Source organism: Nelumbo nucifera, chromosome 6 (genome assembly GCF_055504915.1).
Source record: "Nelumbo nucifera cultivar China Antique chromosome 6, China Antique-T2T, whole genome shotgun sequence".
Lineage (NCBI taxonomy): Eukaryota > Viridiplantae > Streptophyta > Magnoliopsida > Proteales > Nelumbonaceae > Nelumbo > Nelumbo nucifera.
This window is the reverse complement of record NC_142654.1, coordinates 49,045,663-49,067,440: the sequence shown is the minus strand read 5'-3', so window position 1 is coordinate 49,067,440 and position 21,778 is coordinate 49,045,663. Positions and strand designations below refer to the sequence as shown.

The following is a 21,778-nucleotide window of genomic DNA, read 5'->3' as shown; positions in this document are numbered from 1 at the left end:
ATATATTTCCTCTTATTAATGCCAATTTTTATATGGGTTATTGTGCTTTATACAACCACACTTTCGGTAGCTATCATTCTTAGAATAGAGAAGGCAATTTATATTTAGAATAGAGAACAACAATTGTTCGCCCATGGACCTCTTTCTGTTGGCTTTAATTTGCTTTAGACGAACAAACCCAGGCCCCTCCCATGCCATCACCCCAATATGCAGGCACAACCAGATCAATATTCAGAAAGAATGGATTAAATCCCACCCATTTGATGAGTTCTGCCCTTGCTAACCTGAATCTGCCCTTGCTAATAAAAATGTTGCTAACTTGAAGCTTTCCCTTTTCTCTCTATTTGTCAAACCAAACAACATTGGTTTTTGAAGCTCATCACCGATTCTTTCTCAGAGAATGAACATAAAATTTGTATTAAACCACTACTCTCTTCTTTTTTCTTTCTCCTATTTCTTTCTCATCAAATGAACACAGATTTGTAACAAACCACCACTCTCTTCTTATCCCACAAAATTTCAATTTTACCCTACTCTCTGCAACTATCCTCAATCTTCAAATCGGATGGTTGCAGGACAGTCGAGTACTCATTTAAAAATCTACAAAAACACTAAATACCGGTAAGACCATTGTGCGTTAAAATGAAAATAGAGAACCCACCTAAGCGAAATCCTTAGTTCGTTCTTCTGGATTCGTTCCTCTTGAGACATAAAAGGGGGCAAAGAGTATAAAATGTAGATAAGGGTTTTTTAGTGAAAATAGATACTCATTAATTTATAAAAGGGTAAACTAGGTATTTTGAAAAAAAGTGGTCTTCGATTTAACGTTTTTGGTCTTGGTCACTAAGAGAAGGGAGGAATATGTCGATTTTTTAATAGGAGTAAGGTTTTTGCTAAAATGAAACTATAAAGGTAAGAGAAGGTTTATATGATTGTCAAAGTATTTATTTTACCCTAAACAATCCCAAGTGTATGAAATGAGTCATGAGTGGTAGGCTGGTAGCCCCCCCCCTAAAACTGCTCTTTACCAAACGAGACCCAATCAGTCCCCCCCCCCCTAAAACTGCTGCCCCCACAATATCCTGTCGTGTACTGAGAACATCTTCTGATCTTAACATCGTCATTTTAGATATTAGTAGGGGTCTGATTTGAACTCTTACCAAACTACCAAACCAATCCTCAATTCCCAATTATAAACATCGAAAGAGACTGAGTTACCACTTACCAAACATGATAATATATTAATGGGTCAGTCATCAGTGGTCATCGCCTATCGGATGGTTGGCCGTTGAGATGTTCCTCGTCCTCCAACAGTAACGAGTACGCCAAATTTTCACTGGAAGTTTTCATTGGGGATATTTTGTTAGGATGTACTCTAATGTATTATATCTCACTTCACTGTCCCATCAAGGTCATCTTCTTGTTGCCACGAGGCTCACAAAGTCGCTCAAGGAAGCATTTGTCGATCAAATCTACCATAATGTGTATCGTGTATTGCCCACGTTGTTTGAATATTTTATATTCCCAGATCGACGACTGCCATCCAACGAGAGGATTAAATAGTCATTAAATTGATATCAGGGGATATTGATCATCCAAAAGCATTTGTAAATTGTAATTTTGATTTCTGAATTCCGACACAGTCACACAGGGTGTGCGTGAGAGAGAGAAACCAGGCACAAAGGAAGAGGAGGGAAAATGAAAGACGAGAAGTCTGTGTAAGTGTGTATAATAAAAAAAGAACAAAAGGAAAATAACAAAATGAAAGCGAAGATACCAAGTACGAGAGCAGCAGCAGCTCTAGCATCAACAGAGAGGAAGAATAAAAAAAAGTGTAATCAGTGAAAAGGAAGAAGACGATGAGAGAGTCACTTGTGATGGATTCTACCAAACGAAGCCCTACATCAATGCCTCCCCGTAGCGGCAGCTTAAAATCATCCTCACCACCACTTCCCTTGGTGATTTCTCTCAACTGTCTCGAGGACTGCAGCTTCGAACAGGAAACCCTCGCTGGCGTTGCCACCGTCGAACACGTCGGTCTCAGCCGCCTTGCCGACGGCCGGATCGAGGCCGCAGCTGCCATTCTCCTCCACTCCCTTGCCTTCCTCCCACGCGCCGCGCAACGCCGCCTCCAGCCATGGCAACTCATTCTCTGCCTTGGCTCCCCGGACCGCTCCGTCGACTCCGGCCTCGCCTCAGATCTTGGCCTGCGCCTCGTCCACGTTGATGCCTCGCGCGCCGAAGAGATTGCTGACACTGTCATGGCTCTCTTCCTCGGCTTGCTTCGTCGTACTCACTTACTTTCTCGTCATGCTTTCTCTGCCTCCGGATGGCTCGGCTCAGTCCAGCCTCTCTGTCGCGGGATGCGACGCTGTCGAGGCCTCGTTCTGGGGATTGTGGGTAGATCCGCGTCAGCAAGGTCGTTGGCCACCAGGAGCTTGGCGTTTAAGATGAGTGTGCTCTATTTCGATGTTCATGAGGTACGCACAATGGGAATAATGCTGCAACTGTTTTAGCGTTTTATATACATCTATAAATAGATCTGGAGTTGTTGAAAGTAAGGTGAATGTTCAAGTGATCAGTGTGACCTTAGATGAGTTTGATCTCTAGAAATTCTTTATATTGCAAATTCAAGCTCATTATTTGGGCATAGTCCGAATGTCAATATTAACTTCGGAGTCCAACTCATTACATGACGCCTGCTTGATATTCTGCTGGTTTTCATGCGTACGAGGAGTGTGACCTAGAAATTCTTTATATTGCAAATTCAAGCTCACTACTCGGGTCTAGTCCGAATGTCAACATTAACTTCTGAGTCCAAGTCATTACATGATGCCTGCTTGATTTTCTTCTGGTTTTCATTCGTATGAGGAGTGAAGATACATGCTGATGATAAGATAAGCTGAAGCACATCTGCAAAAGCGATGCATTTTTCAGTTAGTTATATTACGTTCCAATGCTTTACACCAACGGTATCTTTCTGTTGCAATTATCAGCTTTTAGGTGAAAGTTCGTTTGGTAGGCTTTTTAGGCCCTTCTCAGCTATAATCTAACAAGCTGCTATCAACCAATTCAGTTGTCAATCTAGAAAGTCAAGCTTATCTTTCTCTCCAGATTTTGATTAGGGTCTGGATCTAAAAATTCCCATGGGGAAAAGAAAAAGAATACCAAAATGAGGAGTAAAACTACTGGCTTGCAGTTTCTAATGAAAAATGTTTTTCTATAAGGGTTAAATACCTAAACTCTTCTTTTTTTTGTGTTCAGAATTGATTTTTAACCTGATAATGTAAATTATTGCAGTTTACATTGCCAGGTCTTGAATTTTATTCTTTAAGGTGTTACTTATTTTGCTTTAATTTCTCTTCTGAATTCACTTATATGCAGGGAGCAGGGAAGTCAGGCAGGCCTTCCATAACATTTCCTCCAGCTGCCAGAAGAATGGATACACTCAATGATTTGCTTGCTGCAAGTGACCTTATTTCACTTCATTGTGCACTAACAAATGAAACTGTTCAAATTATCAATGCAGAATGCTTGAAGCATATTAAACCTGGTAAATTTCATATTTATTTTTCAAGGTATCAAATAGAGAAGGAATGTTCTCTAGCTGGCTGGCTGCCGTGATTAACAGCTCATTGGGTAAGGTGATCAGTTGCAATGTTTAGAAAAGTGTAGGTGTGATGTGAGTTCTCAAGACCTCTTGATTTGTGGGGCATAAGTCTCAAAAACATGAGGCATACACAACATTAGTTTCCAACATAAGGAAAACATGGGACTAAAATGAGGAAAACTACACAAATATGCATAAGAAGATTATGCTTGTCTAGGAAGCGCATATAAATGAGTATAATCACATAAATAAGAAGTACTAGAGTATAAGGAGTTTTAGAGGAACTGATAGTATTCTTATAAACCATTTGATGAACTAAAGCTTTAAATGCATGTGCATACACATGTTTTGCACAAAGTGGTCACTTTCAGACTTTAAACTGTCGTCTTACTTTTTCTGCCTGAGATTCTACCATTGCATCAAGCATTAATACATGCATAGATTGAAAAAAAGGGTAAACTCCAATTTTACCTTTCCAATTAAAATTATAAAAAAATATATATTTTTTGATAAATAACATCAATTCCATTAAAATAATGAATAGATACAAGAAAATCCCCTTAGAGGTGCGAGGAGCAGCCTCTCCAAACAGAAAATACACAAACTACAACAGAGAAAACATGAATGTTGAAATTAAAACAATAGTTACAATTGTGCCCAGAACAATGTTTCCCTATTTATCCCTTGTTTTGCCAAGACATCAGCAGAAACATTAGCTGATCTCCCAATCCATTGTACTGTTATAGACATATTTCTTGTCAGCCATTTGAATTTCTTTAACTCATTTTTGTAGCCCCAAGTGACATCCTCCAGATTATTTAACCAGTCCATCGCTGTCTTAGAGTTTCCTTCAATCAGAAGTTGCTCCACTCCCACTTCTTTTGCAAGAAGTATTCCTTGTATTGCAGCTAACAGTTCTGCTCGGATAGAGTTCCCAACTCCTAAAGGGCCAGAGTAGATTAAGACAATCTCTTCAGCCTCATTCCTTAGTACACCTCCCATCCCAGAGGGACCTGGGTTACCTTGGCTACTCCCATCAAAATTCAGCTTCAAAGAACCAAGAGGAGGGGGGACCCAGCTAGTCACTACCCTTCCCTTGTAGGAGGAACAGCTTGCTACCAACTTCCAATCCTTCAAACAATCAGTAAAAGTGAAATGGTTAAATAATTCTAGAGTCTTTAACCAATGTAATGACCTGGACATAATGCAGTCCTTTAAGGCTTGACTGCTTCTTCCTTTTTCTTGGAAGATTCTGGTATTCCTTTCTTCCCAGACTGTCTATAACATGCTGCTCACGATCATCTCCACATTTTCCTTCCTCTTTTATGATGGGGCCAAGAGAAGAAAGAAGGGTTAAAGGTTGTGCTTACTTCTGCTGGCATATCCCAACTATACCTAAACAAAGATAGAAGCCAAGCCTAGAGCTCTGCAGTTATAAAAAAAATATTTTCAATCATGATCTTCTAAGCAAAGATCTAAACCATTAAAATGGAGCCTCAATACCGGCCAATTGGTCTTGAAAATTCAAGTGATGTGCAAAAGTCTCATCTAATCTAGGCCATGGAAATGGAATGGTAGATGAAACTAAATATATGGTCCATTTATTCAAGTGCTGTACCAAATTCAGGTCATTTAACTGATGTGTCAAATTAACCCAAAGGTCTAGGCCATGAAAGTTGTCTCTTAAGATTGGTAAATTGATCTCAATCAACCAAGTGATGTACTAGGATTTGAATGAGTTTGGGCCATCCAACTAAATCAACCCAATAATCTATGCTATCAAAGTGGTCTCTTGAAAGTTTAAAGTATTGAATTATCTATCAAAAAAAAAGTTTAAAGTATTGAATTAATCATGCTCATTCCAAATATGTACCAATGTCAGTTTTCAAGGCGCCAAGGTGAGGCTAGACGACAGCGGGGCGCCTTGTTGCCTAGGGCCTAGGTGATGTTTTTTTTTTTTTTAAATAAAAAAATGAATCCTAAGGTAGTTCCCTAGGTTCCTTAGCAATTAGTAATCAAGGTTCACTAATAAGTATCTATAATTTTCATAAAAAGGTATGGGCTTCATATTCAAATATAGAAAATCAACATATTCATGAGAAGAAATAGAAGAAAGAAATTAAAATTTAGAAAATATAGGGGCTGAGTCCCTGTTTTAAAGTTAAAAAAAAAAGAAAAGAATAATGTGTTTATTGAGCAAAATTTTAAGTTCTACCTAACTTATTGGTTCAGGTTTTTAAGTATTTAGGGTTCAAGACAGCATGCACCAACACGTGTGTTGATTGAACCCTAACAAATAAGAAAATAATAAAAAGAAATTAGTACATAAACCCACAGAATAATATTTTAGTTTAATGATGTTTATTCTATTATTATATTTTCAAAATATTAAGAACACCTAACCCACAGAATGAATATTTAGAACATCCCTTCCATTACTATATTTCTGTAGTTTAGGGATCTCCTTTATCTTTGGCCCCCTTAAGCTACCAGACGCCACCAAGATGATTCCTAATGACTACTCCAACACCTGACCCTCCTGAGATGTTGTCCATGCTGCAACTAGCAAAATTTAATTTCAAGTTAAATGCTGAAGAAGTCCAAGATAGTAATTCTACTCCTTTGAGATGAAAAATTTGCCATGTATTGCCATCTCCCAAGTATGTCATCCATTGAAGGTGAGCTGAACAAACTTAAAATTCTTACATTGACGATGAGCTGAACAAACTTACAATTCTTACCCAATGCATCACTCTTGTTGAAATGTGCTCTAACACTACTTGGATATATGATTCATCTTTGAGAATTCTTGTATTCCTTCCCAAATTGACCATAATATTAATATTGTGATATAAAAAGATAATTTAAGCACTTTCTTTTGAAAATCTAATTAACAGATTTTTTTATTTGGTATCTAAAGAAGGAAGATTTTCTTGCTGCAGGGGCATTTCTTGTGAATACAGGGAGCAGTCAACTGTTGGATGATTGTGCTCTGAAGCAGCTTTTGATTGATGGAACTCTTGCTGGCTGTGCACTGGATGGTGCTGAAGGGCCACAATGGATGGAAGCATGGGTATGGGCATTAACCTTAGGGTATGACTTGATATCTAGGATGTAGGAATTTGTTGTTTGAATACAACTGTAGGTGCCCTTTTTTGCATGATTGCTTTGTCAACTAGGTTTGTGTCTAGCTCCATTTTTGTTTCCTGTCTACATTTTTGTTGGAACCTCTCCTATCATGCTTCTTGGTTTGCTGACCTTGTTCTGGTTATTTACTCCTCCTAACTGCCATGCACATCAGTGATTTAAAAGGCGCACCTCGGGCGCATAGGTGGGGTGCATTTTAGGGTATGTGCCTCGCCTAGGTTAGGTGGAGTATTTTCAAAAGGCGCGCACCTGGTGCACTTAGGCGTGTACCTGGGGTCCTGGTGTGCCTTGCGCTTCAGCCCATGCATGTGCCATTTGAAAATCTGTGCATTTTTTCTGTTTTTTTTTTTTTTTTTTTTTTTTTTTTTCTTTTGTGTGTGTGTTGTGTGTATGTGTGTTTAGCAGCTGGGCCAGCCCCTGGACCCCCAACCAAGCCCCTTGAGGCAAGCCCAAACAAGTCGCTTTGCTCTCTCGCCAAAGCTCCAAAAACCCCATATTTGCTAATGTTGCTCATTCGTCCTAATAAAAGATATTTTTAAAAGACACTAAAGTTATACAACCTTTCTTTTTTTTTATAGGGATTAAGAATTTAAGACCATAATATGGACTTGTTTGGGCTTGCCTCGAGGGGCTTGGTACAAAGGTGGCTCATACAATCAAGAATGCATAATGTTTAACATCACATTAGCTATTTGAAGTAATGCAATTGGGAAAAAAATAGAGTAAGAGCTTGCACTCTTGAATATGTGTTATATGTTATGCCTGATTTTATTTTTAAATTTTCATTTTAAATATGTTCTACATGTTATGTTTATGTATTTTAGTTTTAAATAATAAAATTTTAAAGCATTCATTTTAAAACTTAAGTTTATATTTTTAATTAATAATGCATTTAATATTTTAATAATTTACATTTTTTTTTAATTTTTTTGCCTTTTTTTTTGAATTTTTAGAACTTTTTTGCATTTTTCGCCTTGCTTCAAAAAGGCATGTGCCTTGCCTTGCACCTTGCGCCTTGGGTGCAAAATGGCCCTTGCACTTTGTTTTTTGCACCTTTCGCTTTTAAAACACTGATACACATCTAGTTTCACATCAAAATCTTTCAGTGAATTAAGTCCTGGTTTGTTTAAATAGTGTCAGGTCTTTACTTGAATAATGATTGGATGTAATTACCCCCAAAGAAAATAAGGAAAATAAAAAGCATCTATGATATTTTTAGTTCCAGTAGATGGAAAATTTTTTCTCTTGTTACTTGATGGGTGCTTCTTGGAGAACCTGGGATAGGAAATTGGGAATGCTTTTAGATACTTGAGAGATATACTCCTTGCATACTGAGGCCTGATTCTCCATGCTATGGCTACCAGGGCTGGCATTGCTTCAAGAGAGAAAACTTTGGCTGTCCACAGTAGCTGTCAATAGGGCTCTTTATGTGTAAACATTAGTTCACCCAGCAATGCATCCAACACTGATAATGTTACAAGGAGTCTGTGAGCTTATCTGTCATGTGGGGAGAGCCTTGTTGACAACCCAAGCTATCAAATTTAGATAACAAAATTATTTCTGCTTCAGGGATTGACGTTGATATTTTCTTTGGGATTCCTTAGCTTGATGGTGGAAAGAAAGCTCATGAGTGGTAATCGGGTGGATGAATCACAAGGGTGGATTCGAACCGAGCCGAATATCTAGCTATTTGAGTTTGTCTCACCAAAAAAGTATGAGGCTCGAGCTCGAGCTCGATTCAAGCTAGAGACTTGAGCTTGAGTCAAAAGCTCATAAGCTTGAGCTCGATTGTGAGCCAAATGTTTTATAAAAATAAAAAATTAAGAATTATAAAAACTAATTATTATTATATATATAAAATAAAAAATATTATATATATAAGATTTTTTATTTTTACACGAACTGATCTTTATGGGATCAAGCTCGGCTTGATTAGCAAACGAGCCTATATATTGGGCTCGAGCTCGGCTCGAAGCTCAGTTTACACTGAGCTGAATCAAGCTTTTCACGATCTGAGCTTGAATAGCTCGTGAAAAGCTCAGCTCGTGGCCACCTTTATGAATCAGGAAGTTAGGTTTTTGGCAGCTAATACGACAGTCTTCTTGAGATGGTTGTAAAGGCCTCGTGTGTCACAGTCTTGCCAGTTCAATAGTGGATATAGCTAGCTCTATTATGGAGCTGCTATTCTGTAGTAGATTATGGGATTGGGGGCTATGTGATGTGTTAGTTGTAACAAGTAGTGGGCTTTGCCTTCAGGGCTTGGCTACTTGGGTCATAAGAATTTTTACCTGTAGTGGGTCATTTGTATACTTTCTTCCATCTTGCCTTGTGCTTCTTATTTATGTTTTACTATATTTTAAAATTATTGCTTAAAAATGGCTTTCTTTTGCAACAAATGTCTTGCCAAAGATTTGATGGGAAAGAATGTCTTATCTTGGGGACTTGGGTCATTTGTATACTTTCTTCCATCTTGACACAACCAACAAGTAGCAATCATGTAGTGCTTTAACTTCAGCTTTGTTTGTATTTTTTGGGCTTTCTTTCTTGGGCCCTCACTATATCTATATATATATTGAAAAGTAACAATAAATTCATAAAAAAAAAAGATCACAATAGGAAGGTGATAAGAAACCACCCAATACAGAGTCAGACACTGGACTGTCAAAACACCCACTGAAATCAAAACAAACAACACACTAGACCTCAAACATCCAAAATCCAACAGACTGAAATAAAGGACAACAAAAACACCTTTTGCCCCTAAACCAAAAGACTCCCACACACCTCCACCTTTTCTGGAGCCCGTAAACACTGACAAAGCCCTTTCCTTAATCCTCCTCGAGACCTTCCTCCTGTCCTTCATCTTCTTCGTTCCACGTCTCTCCCCCTCCCCCATTAACCACTTTCTTCAACCTCTCAAACTCCTCAAAGGCTTTACTAGCAAACCCCTCCACCCCCCCCCCAAAAAAAAAAAATCCAAGCTTCTTGCCGATCTCTACATCTCTGTAACAATTTCTTCAATGGGCAAACTTCCTGCCTTTTCCACCTTTTTGTCAGAGTTAGAAACCAACACATCCTTGACAGAATTGGATCCTGCGGCATTATTCCCCTCATCTTGCTGGATGGTCCCCACCTGAGGTTTGTATCTAACAAGAATCTGAGACCCAGTCCCACCTCCATCGTTGACGGTCAGCCCAACGTTTTTTGCGCCTTTTCTCTTTTACACCTTTTCGAAATTCTTTGTAGGTCCTGCCTGCACCAACCAAAGTTTCAGTCGAGAGGACTTTTTTTTTATCAATAACAAAAAGCTTCATTGAATTTCAATTAAGAAAAAGATTACATACAAACAGAGGGAGGTAAACTGTCTTAACTCCCCCACAAGCAGAGAAAAGAAAAGAAACAGAATTAGAAATAAGCCCAGAACAAAGATTCCCTATTCACCCCTTGCTTAGGTAGCCCATCAGCAAAGAAATTTGCAGTTCTCTTCATCCAGCTGTATTTTATCTCAATATCCTTTGCCAACCATTTAAACTGTTTCCTTTCATTGCTGTAATTCCCAGTCCAGAGAAGACTTTAGTAACATGAATTTAGAAATTTCTTGAACCTCGATGTTTCTGGTTGACCATTACCATTCCAGCCTTCACATTGATCTTCTTCCTTCATCCTAGATCCACCCCTAACCTACCAATTACCACTTCTTCAAAATTAAGATAATCATCATTTGATCTCTCTAACTGGTTGCAATCCCTGCAACCCGCAGTATCAACCAACATCCCTTCTTTGCCTTCTTCCAACAGTCTCCCGTCACAACTTCCCCGTCCCTCAACCCAACCCTCACTTCCTTATAGCCTTCCCCTATAGCCTTGACAGACTTCTTGTTAGAGTCAAAGTTGACTTCCTCTACTTCTGAGGCCAACTCAAGCTCACCATCCACTCAACCCCAAAGATTAGGAGTGCAACCTGCAGCAAGATCACTTTGTAAGTTCTGACCTTCAGCAATCATCGACCCAGTGTTTGAAACAATCCTCTTTCCTTTTGAATTGTACTTGAAGTCTCCCAAACCCAGCTTTCTTCCTTACCTTCTTGCTTCTTGCTTGAAATCCTTCTCGAAATCCCAGACTTATTCTTATGTCATTTGAAGTGGCAAAGAAACCTTCTATTAGCCTTTAGCCATGACAATCTAAACAACGTCCTATGTTTATTGCTTTTTACATTCAAGGCGTAGGCCCCATTTGAAACTTCATCTCACCTCCCTTCTCAAACCACCCTCTCATTTAGATTTCTCCATTTCTTTACCCTGGCCACCCTCTCCTTCTTTTGGCCATCCATGAGTCCCAACATTAAACTCTCCCCCCGCCCCACCTTCTCCCTCATGAAAGGAGCTCCAACTTATTACTTTTCTCGATCAAATTTCAAATTCATATGGACCACAATTCTCATCAGTTCTCAAAAACGTGCAGGCATCACATTTATTGAAATCCATCGAAATGACCCCCAGGAGAGCAGATATTCTCAATTGCCCTTGTCTTCAACCTCAAACCTTCCTCTTTGAACTGCCTGTTCATCTTCCCACCATTTCCAGCAAACGAATGAGAATTCTTGCTCAGTTCCTACCATCTCAAATCTAGATTTTCTACCCATCTCAACAGATACAAACTTTCTACGGCAAGTAAATCGTAGCATTCTCCAACAAATCGAAGAGAATGAGAAGATGGGACCAGATGGATATCATCGACTTCATCTAGAATACAAGTAGCAACAAGACTCCAAGAAATCGTTCTAGAGTCAACAAATCTGAATCTCTCACATACATCCCCTACTGCTTTAAAGGTTTTGAAGCACCACATATGCAAAAGAATTCTTGAAGATGTTTATCCAAACCAAGCTTGTAGAATCCAAATCTCTGATTGCACCAATCAGAGGGTTCCATCACTTGATTCTAAGCTCTGGAAATAATACCTGGTTTTGTTCCTTCCTCAAAATATCACTTGCCTCCATCTCATTTTGAACGTGAAGAGGAAGAAACCGGCATTCTACTTCCTAACCTGAAACGGCTTCCTTGTACACCAAACAGCACCCACCCAGGATTGGAGTTCACAAAATGACCGACCAGGCTTCTATTCAAGACCCGAAGTCGATCACAAGTATCTCTTGCAGTCTTGCCAGATTCACGACCACCTCCATGACTACTGGGTTCAGACATTATAGACTCCAGCTCATCACAGTGGCATGTTTCCACATGCCCGGATTCACTGCTCCTTTCTTTGGAACAAGAGTTAAGAATATGGAGTTCAAACTTTTTACCATGCCATGCTTGCTCCCATGAATATGGAGTTCAAACTTCTTGCCATGCTTTTCTTTGGAACAAGAGTGAAGAATACGGAGTTTCTCACTATATTGCACATCTTCTTTTTTTAATAGATCTCAATTAACATTGAAGGCAACAAAAGTATAAAAAATGAACTTAACTGTGAAGTCACATGGCTGGGGTTCAAATTGAGACTTAAATCACTTGAATTTTAATATTTGATTCAATTAATGAAGAAAATAAAAAAAACATAAAAGTTATCAAAGGAAAAGTGGAGTTTTCAATTACACAAGTTTCATAAATACTTTTATATAACAATAAAGTAGTTTACATTTCTACTCTACACATCCCTCAAACTGTGAAAGTTAACTTGATTCTCTGTATCTTATTCATATGAAATCTGAATTATATATACTTAACTGTAACTCTGGAGTTCATGATAGATAAAGCAACTACATATTTTTAACTAAACAGGACATCATTGAAGTTAAAAGTCTAGTATTTGAATCAAGTACGAAACAATTGAATGAGTTCATGTTCCAGAAACTACATCAAGAAACAATAATGGAACAATTTTTTAAAGTGTTAATTAGATTATAAACATCAATAACCATTCGAGACCATACTCATTGCCATTTGAGTTAACTTTGCCATGACTCAGAGGTTGATGTGAAAATATATTCAATTTCTTCTTGGCATCTCTTTTACTTTTTCCTTTACCCTCTTAGATGCAACATCTTAAGACCTGTAAGGGACTGGGAATGTTTTAGATTCTAGAATATGGTATAGTCTGATAGAAACCTTAAAAAAGAAAATAAATGGCAAAGTCATACCTACTAGACTACTACTTACATACTTTGTTTATTGCATGAATATTAAATCACGCTCTTACCTATCATAGAAGAGTGGTTATTGATTTGAAAGACACCTCAAATATTAATTCTTTCTTTGCATTATTACCTTTTTGTCTGTCCTTGACAGGTTATGAAAGAGCATGTCTGTTGATCTTCATCCTATTTTTATCAGTGATGAATTCCTATTGCTAATAAAAATGAAGCTTTCAAGCTGTAGCATTTTTTAGCCAAAATACATAAATATAAGAGAGATAGAAGGAGAAAAAGTGATTATGGACCAAAAATTCATGAAACTAGAAATATCACAAATCTTCATTACTTTATATTGCACGTATTTAATCCTTTTCTTGAAGTAGGAAAAATAGGAAAGAAAGAATTGAAATTCATCTAATCTATCAAAAAAAATGAAAATCATCTAAGTATTAAAGAAGTTATTATTTCTTTTGTGTAGTTTTTTATTGAAAAAAAAAGAAAGCACAAAACTTATCGATTTGGTTTTTATGGTCCAAATAAATTACTTTAGAGGTAAAAGAGCATCATAAGTTTAAGATATTTGAAACTAAGGTTGTGTTTGGTTGCAGTGCAATCTTATTTGCACTAGTACAAATGTATTGGAGTGCAAATGAAAAGAATGCAAATTCTGGTCTAATTTTATTTCGGGTTTTACTCGGTTCTGTTTCAGGTCTTATGTTATTTCATTTATATTGCAATCAAATAAAATAAGGTAAAATTTGAAATAAAAATAAATCAGAATTTACACTCAAATCATTTGTACTATCTTAAATTTGCATCAGTGAAAATTTATTTGTACTGCAATGAAACACAGCCTAAAGGAAATTAAAAGGCAACAAAAATAGTAAATACTGGGTTTAGAAGTCTGGGTTCTACTAGCTTGTTAGGTTCAAATCCCACCAACCGACATGAATGTTGGATTTAAAGGATTTGAGTCATCAAACATGGGACCAACCATGATTTCTGACATTTTATTATTCTGGGAAATGTTTGAATCTCCAATGAAACAATTTGGTGTGAATTATAGGGTTTTAATAGGAAATGATACTGATTTAACAAGTATGATTGATTTTTCTGGCTGTTTTGTGCTTCAGGTACGAGAAATGCCCAATGTATTGATACTTCCCCGCAGTGCTGATTATAGTGAAGAAGTATGGATGGAGATAAGAGAGAAAGCTATTTCTATATTGCAGACTTTCTTCTTTGATGGGGTTATTCCAAAGAATGTTGTATCTGACGAGGATGATAAAATTAGTGAATCAGGTTATGAAGATGAGCAGTCTGAGATGCAAGACAGGGAGAGTGCTTTGCAGATTAGTGTTGGTGAGCAGATGACAGATGACATTCAATTAAGTCCGGAAAACCGCCAAAAAAGGAGGGGTTTTCAGTCTAAAGAATCCCACAACCAACCTCAAATTTCAGGGCCTTCAGGTTTGTCCCAGCATACTGTCACTCGTTCTGAAGGAAGGCGTAGCAGATCTGGTAAGAAGGGGAAAAAGAGGCATGCCCGTCATAAATCCCAACAAAAGCCAGATGACCCTTCTGCATTAGACAGAGAAAGTAATACTGCTTCACAGAGAGAAGATGATACTGCTATGAGTGGCACGGATCAAGTACCAAGTTCTAGTTCTCGTTTTGCTTCCCCTGAAGATTCAAGGATTAGAAAAAATCCTGTTGAATCTATACAAGAATCAACTTCTGAGCGGCATGTAAAATTGAATATGATGTTAAACAGAAAGTCCGGTGAGCTATTAAAAGATGGATATGTTATAGCATTGCATACCCGAGATCGTTCTGCTTTTTATGTGTCCAGACAAAGAGTCCCTGGTGGTGGGTGGTTCCTGGATACCATGTCTAATGTGACAAAAAGGGATCCTGCAGCACAATTTCTTGTTGTCTTTAGAAACAAGGTGCACGAACAACTTCTCTTTTTGTAGATTGTGACACAGATAATTTTGGTGGATAACTGTGTATATGGATCCATCTTTATTTTTCAGGATACAATTGGATTGCGATCTTTCGTTGCTGGTGGAAAACTATTGCAGGTACTTTCCGATTCTCAATTGGTTTTCTATAGTTTTTAATGATAACTTAGATTGATTAATTCGAGTACTTAACTTCTCATAGTTATGAGCGCACAACTATTATTTGCTTGAATGAAACATTCAGAAACTCTCTCAAGAAGGTGCTTCAGGTTCTGGTGTGAGAAAGCACTTAATTAACCTTGCATTCTGAAGAAATCACTAATAACTCAGTAGAACTCCTCTTTTTCTTCCCCCTCCCTATTTTTTTCCTTTCCATACATGCAATGAGAAATGAAAGATTACATGGGAAAGAATATGCAAGGCTTCCCTTTTAATGAGGTGGAAAGATACTCTCTGGCATGGTGGTGGATCCCCCTAATATTGTGAGGCAGTTTCCAAGTTCCCTTGCACACTGTCCATGATCATGAGGTTGCTGAATCCTAGAAGATAAAAGAATGCCCTTCTTTAACCTTCATTAGGAGGACCTTTTGTAAGGTTGTTATATCCATGAGTACAACTTGTGCACAATATTGATGTAGTTTACCCCTTTGAATCCTTAGATGGGAAGTGATCAATTAGATATGTTAGCAACTAAAATAGACACCACTACAGATTGAGTCTGCAATTACTGTTTTTTTTTTTTTTTGTTTCACTTACACAAAATCTTTAGCAGGTCACAGGTTTCATTACTTCCATTGTTTCTCATTATTAGCTACTTCAGAACCCTGCAATGAGGCTTGTGTAAAAGTTCTCTTACCTTTTCCACCAAAGATTTCACCATGATTGACTGGTAAAAAAGGCTTCCACATGTTGTGCATGAAGGGAAATTATGCTTCACAATATTGATTCTATAACAAGTTGCCGAGAAGAACTATTTGTTCCCTATAGCCAAAGTAATCAGAAATTTCAACTTTAAGGTCAAGAATCCATATGTGATACCACTTTGACTTGAACCAAAATACATCTTTTAAACTCTTGTTTGGGAGTGCTTATTTTTAAACACCTATCGTGGAAAAAAAAACAGTTATTTTAGGCTGGGACCACACCAATAAGCACTTATATGTGTTTGGGAAATAAGCCCAAATATGCGCTTTTCCAGGAAAAAAGTCCATTTTGAAATTTGAATAAGCTCAGAATTTTGGTTTTTTTTTTTCAAGCACTTTTTGAAGAATGCTTGTTTCATTTTTTGACACATCTTGGCCCCCCTGCATAATTTTCAAAATACCTATACTACCCCCATTTGAAAGAAGCGCTTTTTCACCAAACACTCATAAGCGCTTATAGGATAAGCAGTTATTAATAAGCACTTATTTATCCAATAAGCACTCCCAAATGGAGGCTAAACTTTTCTAGAAGTTGGTCACTTAAGCTATTTTCAATTTCCAAAGTTCATGATGAAAATTAAGCTTTGAGTAGATTACTTTTTTATGACAAGGCATTCATGCATTTTTTCTGTAACTAAGGGCCTCAATTGCACTTGATGGTAAAGTTCAAAAAGACTGCTAAGTATTATTTCCTATCATGCAGTCCACATTGTAGTTGCTGAATGTGCATGATTTAGTCAAGAGAAACTTTTTTTAAACAGCAAGGGACATAAGTTTCTGCTAGGGAAAACAACCATCTATTTAAGTCTATGTTATTAATAGAGTATGCTCTTGAACAGTAGGCAGTATCATCTGATTCAAGGATTGGTGATTACGAGTGCTAAAGTGCTGATTGAGATCATTCGAGAATAATTGTGCTTCTAAGTTGTACCAACCTGTAGCTCCAACTTGCTTTTTGATCAATATCATAGCCCCAACTTCCTCATGTATTTTTCCTCTATGTTGGATTTGCATACTGAACCTTAAGTTGTGAGAGAGAGGTCCATTGGTTGTTGCTATAGATATTAACTAGCTGGTACCCCATGTTGATCTTGAGATTAATCATTTTAAAATTGAAAAAAAAAAACACCAATGAACAGAAAACTTTGGTGATGCTTGCAGCTTTATAATGAATAGACTTGGAATTATGATATGTAGGTTGTTTTATTTGACAAGTAATAGGGAAACTTAACAATTTAAATCAAAGAAAAGTGGCATTTGAACAGTCAATATTGAAAAATCAATTGACATGTATAATGATTGATAATTTCTTCGTACTGTCAATAAATATTTTCCATCATTGGTCATGTTTTGAGCTTTTGATGATTTTGGTATCTTTCGGGACTTCGTTCAAAGTCCCTTTCTGAAGATACCATATGGCATGATGTCTGATATTATTTTCGGTTATACCAATAGAATTTTTCATGTCCTGAGGGTGAAACTGCAATTCCTTTCTTCTGCTACAGATAAATAGAAGAATGGAATTTGTGTTTGCAAGTCATAGTTTTGATGTTTGGGAGAGTTGGATGTTGGAAGGTTCTTTATTGGAGGATTGTAGGCTTGTCAACTGTAGAAATCCACTGGTAAGGATCTCTCTCTCCCTCTCTCTCTCTCTCTCTCTCTCTCTCTCTCTCTCTGGTTTCCTATTTATTGAATAATGCATCATCAACATTTGTGGTTATTTAGATTTATAAGTACACTATCATTATGGATTTTTCTTCAATGAAAATCTTTACTTCCAACATTTGGTAGGCCTCATGCACCTATATCTCTGCCTATTACTGCAATATTTTATTGCAGACAGATCTCACTGGAACTGGTTACACTAATGTAATGTGAGGTTAGAAACAGAAGTACCTTCATGCCACTATCTATTTTACTGATTTACTTGTACTTGATAATGTTGTCTTCTACATTCTTAAGGCTGGAAATTTACATAATTAAGTATTAATTATTTTGAGAGGTAGACGACATAGTTTTTTGATTTCATATATTAATGTTTACTAGTTTCATATGATCATGATTTTAGACTCCCAAGAAATTGAAATTCACTGAAAGGCCACTTAAATGTTATTAGAAAGAAACTTTCTGGAAGACTTTTGTTATCATCTACTATTGGAACTTACTTGGTAGTAGTTTTACTGTTTTAGTGTATACCAGTTATCATTCTATCATTTCCCCAAGTTGTGTGAATTTCCAGCCTTTTAGTAATTTCTCATTGTTCCCATGATGCTGTTTGTGAGCTTCTATGAACTTCTGTGAATTAAAAACATTTCTGACAGCCAGTGTTATTAAGACTTGCACCTAGTTACTCCTGGAAATACAATTAAAAGATTATTTATTGATGTTACCAAGTGAATGACGATTGACAACGACTATCCAGTAGAAGTTATCGTTCCTTCTTTCAGGTATTAGAGTATTAGAGAGATATCTAGGTGACATAAGTAAGATTCCATCCTGAATTTTGCTTCTCTTCCACTGAAGTGGGCTATTGTGACAGTTTACATACAGCAGAGCAGAGATCATATGTAGATTACATTACAACTACGGAAATAGTTCAATCAAGCAAGGAATCGATCATGTCTGGACTATCTTAGTATCTTCAGCTTTTCCTCCAAATAATATGAAGCTGTATACTAAACTCTAACAATTTAGAAAACTATGACATAGTATGATTTGCCAAGTCCTTGAATTAAATGACCGTCCATCCCTAAATTTCAAAACTTGCAAAAAAGCTGAACTGGAAGGCTTAGAATTACTGGTTTATAAGTCCATGCTGTTGAGATATGAAAGGTCTTGACTATTGTTTTATATTATTATTGTAGACTGGGAAGTATAAAGGGTATGATGTCTTTTTGATCTGTAATGCTCTCAAATTAGTAGAAGAGGAGAATAGTTGTGGATCTATTCTCTCTCATGTCTTTCTCCCAACTACACTTATCTATGCTTCTTCTCTTTCTTCCTCTTATAATCTGATCGCATAAGAAAAAAACTCATGGCACTACTCAAAATGGTGGAATTAGAAAATTTATGAAACCAGGTAAATACTTCTGTTTCTCCCCAAATTCTGTTTATCCTAATACAGCCTAACTGAAATACAACATTTTTTTCATTGTTTTCTGTAGTTTTGTGTTGGCTCCAGCTTGAACAATGTACTGAAGGCAATTTGAGAAGTTGACAAAGTCAATGATTGGTCTGATTAGGCTTTGAATGAAGTCTAATGATACAGTGTCTAAAATGTCAAGAGAAAAGTGGATAGGAATCAGGGAAATGAGAATTAGGAATTGAATTAAAACAGGTCTAAACAGAATGTGTATGTGGCTTGGTTGAATGGCGTGCAGTGTCTTGGTCATATCAAAATTTTCTAATGATTTTAGGTATTTTCTTGAGGATGATTTGGTGGATTGAAATTAGGATCTCATTGGGCTTTGGATCTATGTTACCTGGATAAGGCAAGAACACTGCTGGATAAGGTATTGGTATGATTTACATTAAAAGTTGAAGTATCCAACACCCCCATAGATGTATCCCGGTATCATAGTTTTGGATCAATTCTAACAGGATTCATGATCATAAGATATAATGCCAGCTACCTATCTGACACAATCCTCGATTATTCGGGCTTGGGACTGGTGGTGTAAGACAAGCTCACATGGAGTTTTTTGATTAATTCCAACAGGTTTAAGATGAAGTTAGGGTTTTGAAAATTTGAAATTTCAAGAGAAATTGGTTAGAAATCTGGGAAACTAAAGTTGGCAATTGAATTATAACAGGACTAAACAGATTCTGTATGGGACTTGGTAGAAGAGCTGGGAGAAATCAATTTTTTTTTAATGATTATATGTGTTTTCTTAAGGATGATTTGTTTGGTGATACTTTTCTTGGTTTGTTATCAGGGTATGTGGTTTACATTCCACGTGATTGTGTTCAGCATGGAATTCTAAGGTTTTCTTCAATGGACATATTTCAGTCACTAACAAACAGCAGCCACAAAAGGAGGCAAGCACAGGAAGCATGCAAGGAAAATAACCTGGATCACTCTTAAGATTTTCTAGGAATTGCTGTTGGATTTTGGGGAAGTTCCATACATACAACTAAGCCTTTGCAGCAGCAATAAGTCAAAATTTCATTTGCCACTATATAATTTAGTCTTTCCCAAATAGCCAATTCTATTTGTGAGTTCAATGACTGAACTGCTGTGCCGTCAAGTGTCAATGAGTTGGGTCAGTCTGGGTCAGGATTCAAGATAGACCTGGCACTGAACCAATAAGGAAATGTGCAGCACCAGTTCTAAATAATCAGGAATATTGATTCTGACCTGACAAGACCTGATTATAATTGACAGCTATATTTATAACCTGTAATTTGAGAAGAAACCTATTTATTTGTTAAGTTGACACGTTTAGATATCATAATATGATAATATTACAAAGTCTATCATGAAAAAAATAGGTATTAGACTAGGGATTTCTTTATGTGTGTGTAGTTTCTTTGGGTCATAATAGGTTTGGAACAACCAAAACCAATCCCGACCTAATTATAATTGGATTGGGTCATGTAATGCAGTCCCTGACCACATAATCAGTTTGATTTGGTTAGGTAGGGTCTGTCTGATGCTTTGACAGCTGTAGAAACTACCCTCATCACATTAACCACTGACATATAGAACAACTTATTACTTAGACATTAAACAACTAACTTCAGTGACTCAAATGCAAAATTGCAAATACAAAGGACTGGAAGAAAGAACATCCTACAACTGAACCCCAAACACTGGAAAGTAAAAGAAAAAATGTAGAATATATTAGTTAAATTACTCGTATACATTCTATCTTCCATTTGTATTCTATGGTCTGCTTTCTTCATGAATGTGTATTGGTTTAGTTTCTGTAGTAGGCTGCAGTTTCCTCTTGACAACTCTTTGACCTTTATTTATGATTGTTAGCAAATATCAAAAGAATGTGCTAGAAGGATGGTAAAATAGAGTAAGGCTCTTAATTGTCAAAAATAAATAAATAAATACATAATAAATGAGCAAGGCTCCATATGGCCCTTATAGCCCTCAGATTGGATATCTCGGTCATTTTCTCCCCATCTTCTTTTCACAGTGCATGGGTTTGTTGCATGTCTACTCTGTTACTTGTTGCTATGTTGTACACAGATCTACTTCTCATTTACCCCTTAGCTGCCTTTATATTTTATGGTTGAGAGTTGCACTTATAATAATGACTTGATATTGCCATTTCCTAATTGCCTTGTCATGAAATTCAGGCTGTTCTAGAAGTTCGAATTGAGATTCTCGCAGCTGTAGGTGAAGAAGATGGAGTCACCCGCTGGCTTGATTAGTGTGTATGTGAGAGTGAGAGGCCTAGTATATTCCTTTATGTTTGTTTCATTTTCCTTATTTTACTATTTGGGGTCTGTTCTCTTGGGCAATTTGTAGAGTGTTCAGTTCTGGTTATGCTAAACCTAAATAGGAGAACCAACCGTCTTGGCATTGTAAACCCTGGTTGTGGGTCTCCATTCCATAGATATCAACTTGAAAGTGTTTCCCTGTTAAAAAAGGAAAATTGCTGCAGCGTGACCAGCCCTGACCTTTTCTTTTGCCTCCCTCAGCCCCCATAGGAATACAATTGCATTGCAGAAATGAAGTTGTGCACTTGACTGTTATACGGATGAAATTATGTTACGGTAACCAGTTTCTAATTTTTAACAGTTCTCCCAGATGTCAGAAAATGTGGAGATTGGTGCAGAATCAAAGAAAAAGAAGGGCCGTTTGGTTGGTAGGCATTGGGGTCTAGAATCGGAATGGCATTCCTGGGCCCATTTGAGGGAATGAGATCTCATTCTAGTTGATTCCAATTCCGATTCTCATTCCTGTCTGAACCAAATAGGCTAAAGACTATGGGAATAGACCATTTCGATTCAGATTCCTATGGATTTTGATCAAACTTACCCAA

General features: G+C 37.1%; 1 protein-coding gene across 1 annotated transcript; it reads left to right on the top strand.

Annotated features, from left to right (window-relative positions):
- The first annotated feature begins 1,616 nt into the window (after nt 1–1,616).
- On the top strand, nt 1,617–21,531 carry LOC104613047 (C-terminal binding protein AN-like). The gene is made up of 7 exons (XM_010280735.3): nt 1,617–2,480; nt 3,385–3,553; nt 6,553–6,683; nt 14,026–14,841; nt 14,929–14,976; nt 17,285–17,401; nt 21,090–21,531. The coding sequence occupies exons 1-7, from the start codon at nt 1,860–1,862 to the stop codon at nt 21,162–21,164; spliced, it is 1,977 nt and encodes a 658-aa protein (XP_010279037.1). The 5' UTR covers nt 1,617–1,859; the 3' UTR covers nt 21,165–21,531.
- Nucleotides 21,532–21,778: the final 247 nt, after the last annotated feature.

Bases quoted from the DNA above. Each gene is read 5' to 3' on its own strand.
- LOC104613047 (XM_010280735.3), top strand. From the start codon at position 1,860: ATGAGAGAGTCACTTGTGATGGATTCTACCAAACGAAGCCCTACATCA. The intron at 6,684-14,025 runs GTATGGGCATTA...TTTGTGCTTCAG, and splicing joins CACAATGGATGGAAGCATGG to GTACGAGAAATGCCCAATGT. The intron at 14,977-17,284 runs GTACTTTCCGAT...CTTCTGCTACAG, and splicing joins CTGGTGGAAAACTATTGCAG to ATAAATAGAAGAATGGAATT.